The sequence below is a fragment of the Mesoplodon bidens genome, assembly GCF_964165515.1.
Source record: "Mesoplodon bidens genome assembly, contig: HAP1_SCAFFOLD_152, whole genome shotgun sequence".
Taxonomy (NCBI): Eukaryota; Metazoa; Chordata; class Mammalia; order Artiodactyla; family Ziphiidae; genus Mesoplodon; species Mesoplodon bidens.
The window spans coordinates 1,039,218-1,046,544 of NW_027672569.1; the positions used below are offsets into that span (position 1 = coordinate 1,039,218).

The window sequence follows — 7,327 nt, forward strand, 5'->3', positions numbered from 1 at the left end:
ACCTGGGGAGGAGAGCAGGAGAGAGAGAAGCTTCGAAGCTAAGGTGTTCTGGGGCGGGCCCTGTACTGATGTTCCCAGCTTGGCCAGGGCCCCTCCAAGCTGCAGCTCTCATAGTGCAGGGACCTTAGCGTGTCTCTGGGGCAGGGAAGAAGTGGGTCAATGAAACACTGTGTGTATGGGGGGCTGGGGAGCGGAGGCAGCAATTTTGGTCCTGGGCCCCAATTCTCAGCCTGCTGGACTAGAATCTGAGGATGGCCTGGGCTGGGGGCCGTGTTGCCTTGTGGGTTGACCTGGCCCAGCCCCTGCCTGGGTGGTAGGATGTCCATGGGCCTGCACTGGCGGGGAGGGGGGCAGTCTGGGCCCAGACTTCGGTGCTGTCTGGAGGTGGGGCAGGGCCTGGCTTCTTACAAGAAGGCGGCCAGGCTGGCCCAGTCATGCAGGTCAGAGGCCAGTGTGGCATCCCCGGCCTCAAAGAGGGGCTCGGGGGGCAGGGAGCTACGGGTGCTCTCGTCCCAGGGGTGCTCCAGGAAGGATGGGGCCAGGAAGGTCTCATCAAAGTCCAGGCTTTCGGTAGCCTGCTCCACTGGAGACCCCAAGGTAACAGGGCAGTCGATGTGGTGGCCATGGATGGTGAGGTCCACGTCACCGTGTGAGGCAGGGCTCAGCGGCGGGATCAGCTCCGAGGTCTCCAGCGTGCCCAGCTCCCCGTCCAGCGTGCCAGCGTCCAAGATGGCCTCCCAGTCAAAGTTGCCCTTGAGGGGTTCCAGCTCAGCCTGCTCCTCCTGGGTCAGCAGCAGGGGGCTGGAGGGCCGCGGGACCTTGGCCTCCTGCTTGGGCAGCGGCTGTTGACGCTTACGCCCCAGCCTGCCCTCGCCTGCACCCCAGCCCGCCTCCCCAGTGGCCTCCTCGAACTCCCGCAGCAGCTGCTGGGCCTCGGCGCTCACGGTCAGTGGCCCGGCCCATGGGGCGGCGCTGGGCTCTGGCGCGGCCTGGCGGGCAAAGGCCGGGTGGATGTGGACTGGGGGCAGCCGCCGCTTCTTCAAGGCCCCACTCAGCAGCCGCTCGGCGTACTGGGGGTCGATGCGCCAGAAGCCCCCCTTGCCTGGCTCGTCCTTCTCCCGAGGCACCTTGATGAAGCCCTTCTTCAGGGACAGGTTGTGGCGGATGGAGTTCTGGACACAGGGAGATAGGAGAGAAGGAAGACAGCTGGGAGAGTGGGTGGGGTCAGTGATGGGGGGCTCCTAGCGCCACTGCCAGTCCCACCACCACCTTCTCTCCGATGGGGGCAGGGGAGACAGAAGCGCTGCTCCGAGCGGGAGGCTCTGGGACACCCGCCACGGGGCACCAGGAGCTGGGAGTGCTGTCGGGGGCTTTTGTTCCCTTTTGCCAGGACATCTGCCTGCTCAGTCATCCGAGCCCTGAGCCGCAGGGTGGTTCTCAGTGCCGGCCTGTCCTGCAGTCCCTCCCTTACCCCGCTGCTTGCGGCCTCTGGTCAAAGGCCTTGGCTCCCCCAGGTCCTGGACGGCCATCTCCCTCTGCCTGGGCCTGGCTGGCCTTCTCTGTTTGTGAAATGAGTGAGTGGGTGTGAGGGTGTGTGTGTGTGGTGGTGGATGAAGTGTGGGAGGATCTGATGACTTTCCTTGTTTGTAGAGCCGGCTGCTGGCCTGGGCCCTCACCCACCATGTCCCCCTCCTCCCACCCCAGGCTCTGAGGCCTCAGTTGATTTTTACCCAGCCAAGAGCATAGCGCTCATTCCTGGGGGCTCTCAGGCTTGGGGTAGGGTGCGGGGTGGTGGAGGGTCTCTGCTTTCTCACCAAGGTTACAAATGGTACCTGCCCCAGGGTCAGGGCCCAAGCAAACGTGGAATAGCTGTGATCACAGGAACTCTGATCCTGTGACCTGTGCCACAGGGAAGGATCTGTGCATCCTCAGGGTCTCTGTCCCCAAGGAGCCCCTGATCCTGATGGTCGAAAGAGGCTGAGGGCAGTGTGTGCCCAGCCTGAATCACCATCCTGCCTTGTTCACGCCTGGGTGCACAGTGCAAACCACGCTGGGGCACAGGGGTCTGGGGCCTGGTGGGTGGGGCCGGCAGGTGAGTAGTGCGCCCTGGCAAGACTGGGAGGTTTACATGGTGGTCTGGGCCCCTTGGCTGCTCTGTGCCAGGTTCCGGAGACTTGGAACATGAAGCCAGTGTGGGAGGAAAGAGCCCCTGTGGAAAGCACGTGGCTGAGATAATTGTCCCCGCAGGGAGGTTGATGAGAAGAGGGGGAGGAGTGTAGGCAGGAAACTAGGGAGGGCTTGGGGTGGGGCCTGGCACAGCAGCTTTCGGAAGGCCCCGTAGCCCTTCCACTGGGACACAGATGGCCACCACACCCTGCAGCACACCCCTCTCCCCTCCCAGAGCCCCTCCAGCCAACTGAAAGCAGGCGGGATGCAGAGCCGGGCAGCAACCATGCTCTGCCTCCAGTCAGGCCCTGACAAACTGACCTTGAGGAGGGTAGTGTGTAGGAATTCCAGGACTTGGGACACAAATGTGTCCCTCAGTCCATCAACCTACCCTGGGGGGCTGTGTCCACGCATAGTTCAGCCCTGGTCTTTGGGCTGAGCCTGCCGGATGAGGGACAAGTTCTTTCCACTTGAACCTCTATGTCGGCACCCCTGCAGCCCTCTGAACATCCTCCCTCCTCCGTCTCTGAAGTCAAAGGGGCAGCAGTCCAAGCACTGGGCTCCCTTGAGGTCCTTCCTGGACGGCCTTCCTCTCTCGGGGCCCTGGCCGTACCGCGCCTACTTGGCCTGCGGATCTGGGATGTGAGTCCAGTCCGCGCGGGCATGGGCAGGGAGGGAGGGAGTGCCTCCCTACCTGCCAGGTGGGATCAGCGCGGCGGAAGTAACAGAAGTTGTCCGTGATCCACTTGTAGATGGCCGACAGGGTGATCTTGGTGGCCTTGCTGGCCTGCATGGCCATGCAGATGAGCGTGGCATACGAGTAGGGCGGCTTCACGTGCGGGTTGGTGGCGTAGTCCACGTCGTCGGGAGGCGAGGCCTGCAGCCCCGAGGGGGCGCTCCGCGGCGTGCACAAGGACGTGGGCTTGCCGGGTGTGTGCGGCTGCCCCAGGCAGGCGGGGTCCGCCGCCAGGGGAGACCCCGGCTCGGCCGAGCCTGACAGCTCGTGGTAGCCGTGAGGGTCGGTCTCCCCTGAAGGCAGGGCGGGGACCTTGGCGTTGAGAATGGAGAATTCCTGCAGCCACTGCAGGCTGGTCAGGCTGTCATTCAGGGCGTTGGACTCCTCCAGGCCGCCTTCCGGTCCGGCCTCCTCCGCTGCCCCTGCTCCCGAGACGCGTAGCCAGCTCTCCGCCATATCTGCGGGCACTCTCCGAGGGGGCTGTCAACATCCACGAGCCGAGCCGAGGGTGGCCGCCGAGCTCTCCGGCCCGCTGACTCCCGCGGCTTCAGTTACGCAGCCTCCCGGAAGCGGGCTTCCATCCCGCGATCCGGGGGTAGCCTCCTCCAAAGGGAATGTGGTGCCTGCGGGGACCAGAGCGGGAACTGAGCCCTCTTTCCCCACCCCCGAGGGGAGAGTGTGGGCGAGGGGGGAGGCTCTTACTAAAATCCTTCCTGCAGCTGGGGAGGATCTTTTACTGCCGAGGTCTGGGAAACAGAAGGTGTGCCCGGGGGTCCGACCCACAGGGGGTTCGCCTCGCTCTTTTCCTCTTGGATCTTTTAGAGGAGACTTAATTAGCCAAACGAGGGAATAGTGTAGGGGCATGCGAGGCCACCCCTTTCTCCCTCAAAGCGGGGAATTAACCCCCCTCTCTCCGTCCACAACCAATGGAAATGGAGCGAGAGAGTCCAGGAGGGCAGTACGACGGGTCGGGGGGCAGGGGACGTCGTCTGATCTTTGAAAAGGGATATTAGGATGGGGATCAAGGGGAAGGAAAGAAACAATACAGAGAGTTATAAGGGGGCGGGAAGTGAGTGTCCCCCAGACGCCTCTGATGTCAGTCCCCGGGCCCACCACTTCCGTCGGGGACGGATGGGAGAGCGGGCTGGTACTGACGCCCTCCCTTCCCACGGCCTGCAGCCCTCCCCGTCCCTTTCCTGGCTCAGAGCGCAGCCCGGGCCAAAGGAAGGTTCTCAAAGAAATTCCTCCCACCGCCCACCCTCACCGCGGCTCTCTGCTCCCAGCTCGAGGGCCCAGCCAGCAATCCTCGTCGCCACTCACGCCCGCCGGCGCCTCTCTGAAAGCCAGCGGCCAGGGACCGGCACTCAGTAGCCGCTCACAAGGCGTCTCCTGCTGCCGTGGCGACGCCCCGCCCATATAAACAGCTTCCGCTTCTGCCATTGGCCAGGGCATCTCCAAAGAGACCGCGGGCTCTTAACCGCTCTCTCACGCGGTAACTCTCTTCCAGCTCCCTCCTGCCGCCCTCTCCCGCGCGCGACCCAGTCCCCTACCCGCCATCGCGTCCCGGCTCCGCGCATTCCTGCCCGAGGGCCCCGCGCCGGGCTCGGAGAGGCGCGCGGCTCGGCGCTCCCGCAGAGGCCCCGGGGCCCTCGGCGAGCAGTTCGCCGCGGGAACCGTACTCCGCCCCACCCCCTTCCCATCTGGGCTGCTCAGAGGTGGCGACGGCTCCTGGGACGCAGCCCGTGGCGCGGGGGCCAGGGCTGGGTGCATGCTTGGGGCTTTCCTTTCCTCTCCTCTGGGCTGCGAGTGGCACTTCCTCACGTTTCTGCGGCCTGTCCCTGTCTCCCGACCGAGTGTCGTCTTGGTGCCCGCAAGCAGGTCTGACTCTCCGATGCCACCTGCCGCTCAGGTCCGCAGAAACCGCAGCCCTGGTCGCAGACACCCCAAGGCGGCTAGGGTAATCCAGTGTTTCCCGGTAAGCGCTCCCTCCCCGCCCCGTCCTCAGCAAGATTCCCAGAAGCTGACATTCCAGAGGCTTCTTCGCAAGTGCTCTCCCTCCTTTCCAGATAGCCGAGGAAACAGAGCCGGTGGGTGAAACCCAGGAAAGCCGTGGACTTGCCAAATTCTGTGACTGGGGTCATTTGCCCCATTAATTTCACCAGCCTTTAAGTGACGCACTAACGGTGGACTGTGGTCCTTCCTCCTCCCCTCCGCCAGCCTACCTCTAGTCACCAGCTTTCCTGCTCTTCAATTATTGAGGAGCAGCAGTTGGAAGTTCTCTGGTTGAAGGGGGTTGGGTGGAGGTGAGGGCTCCTTATCAGGCCTCTGCGCAGAAGCTGTGCCCAGGGGATGGTACACCAGCTCCCACCCAGAAACATGTCTTTCCCTCTACGCCTTGCCCTCTCTCACTCCTCCATGTCCAGCATGTCTTGAGTCAAATTTTTTTTTCTTCCCAAGTATTTATTGTTTTAATTTTTATTTTATTTTTATTTTTTTATTAGTTTCTGCTTTATAACAAAGTGAATCAGTCATACATATACATCTGTTCCCACATCCCTTCCCTCATGCATCTCCCTCCCTCCTACCCTCCCCATCCCACCCCTCCAGGCGGTCACAAAGCACCGAGCTGATCTCCCTGTGCTCTGCGGCTGCTTCCCACTATCTATCTACCTTACGTTCCGTAGTGTATATATGTCCATGCCTCTCTTTCGCTTTGTCACAGCTTACCCTTCCCCCTCCCCATATCCTCAAGTCCATTCTCAAGTAGGTCTGTGACTTTATTCCTGTTTTACCCCTAGGTTCTTCATGACATTTTTTTTTAATTCCATATATATGTGTTAGCATACGGTATTTGTCGTTCTCTTTCTGACTTACTTCACTCTGTATGACAGACTCTAGGTCTATCCACCTCATTACAAATAGCTCAGTTTCGTTTCTTTTTATGGCTGAGTAATATTCCATTGTATATATGTGCCACATCTTCTTTATCCATTCATCCGATGATGGACACTTAGGTTGTTTCCATCTCCGGGCTATTGTGAATAGAGCTGCAATGAACATTTTGGTACATGCCTCTTTTTGAAGTATGGTTTTCTCAGGGTATATGCCTAGTAGTGGGATTGCTGGGTCATATGGTAGTTCTATGTTTAGTCTTTTAAGGAACCTCCATACTGTTCTCCATAGTGGCTGTACCAATTCACATTCCCACCAGCAGTGCAAGAGTGTTCCCTTTTCTCCACACCCTCTCCAGCATTTATTGTTTCTAGATTTCTTGATGATGGCCATTCTGACTGGTGTGAGATGATATCTCATTGTAGTTTTGATTTGCATTTCTCTAATGATTAATGATGTTGAGCATTCTTTCATGTGTTTGTTGGCAGTCTGTATATCTTCTTTGGAGAAAGGCCTATTTAAGTCTTCTGCCCATTTTTGGATTGGGTTGTTTGTTTTTTGGCTATTGAGCTGCATGAGCTGTTTTTAAATTTTGGAGATTAATCCTTTGTCAGTTGCTTCATTTGCAAATATTTTCTCCCATTCTGAGGGTTGTCTTTTGGTCTTGTTTATGGTGTCCTTTGCTGTGCAAAAGCTTTGAAGTTTCATTAGGTCCCATTTGTTTATCTTTGTTTTTATTTCCATTTCTCTAGGAGGTGGGTCCAAAAGGATCTTGCTGGGATTTATGTCCTAGAGTGTTCTGCCTATGTTTTCCTCTAAGACTTTGATAGTTTCTGGCCTTACATTTAGGTCTTTAATCCATTTTGAGCTTATTTTTGTGTATGGTGTTAGGGAATGATCTAATCTCATACTTTTACATGTCCCTGTCCAGTTTTCCCAGCACCACTTATTGAAGAGGCTGTCCTTTCTCCACGGTACATTCCTGCCTCCTTGATCAAAGATAAGTTGACCATATGTGCGTGGGTTTATCTCTGGGCTTTCTATCCTGTTCCATTGATCTATCTTTCTGTTTTTGTGCCCATAAAACACTGTCTTGATTACTGTAGCTTTGTAGTGTAGTCTGAAGTCAGGGAGCCTGATTCCTCCAGCTCCGTTTTTCATTCTCAAGATTGCTTTGGCTATTCGGAGTCTTTTGTTTTTCAAAACAAAGTTTGAAATGTTTTGTTCCAGTTCTGTGGAAAATGCCAGTGGTAGTTTGATAGGGATTGCATTGAACCTGTAGATTGCTTTGGGTAGTAGATTCATTTTCACAATATCGAGTCTTCCAATCCAGGAGCATGGTATATCTCTCCATCAATTTGTATCATCTTTCATTTCTTTCATCAGTGTCTTATAATTTTCTGCATACAGGTCTTTTGTCTCCTTAGGTAGGTTTATTCCTAGGTATTTTATTCTTTTTGTTGCAATGGTAAATGGGAGTGTTTTCTTGATTTCACTTTCAGATTCTTCATCATTAGTGTACAGGAATGCCAG

At 57.1% G+C, this 7,327-nt stretch overlaps 1 protein-coding gene across 1 annotated transcript; it reads right to left on the reverse strand.

The window, feature by feature from the left end:
- Positions 1 to 404: 404 nt before the first annotated feature.
- Positions 405 to 3,358, reverse strand: LOC308610000 (forkhead box protein J1-like; the record flags this gene model as incomplete). The annotated part of the gene is made up of 2 exons (XM_081259268.1): positions 405 to 1,172; positions 2,861 to 3,358. The coding sequence occupies 2 exons, from the start codon at positions 3,356 to 3,358 to the stop codon at positions 405 to 407; spliced, it is 1,266 nt and encodes a 421-aa protein (XP_081115394.1).
- Between the last annotated feature and the right edge of the window lie 3,969 nt (positions 3,359 to 7,327).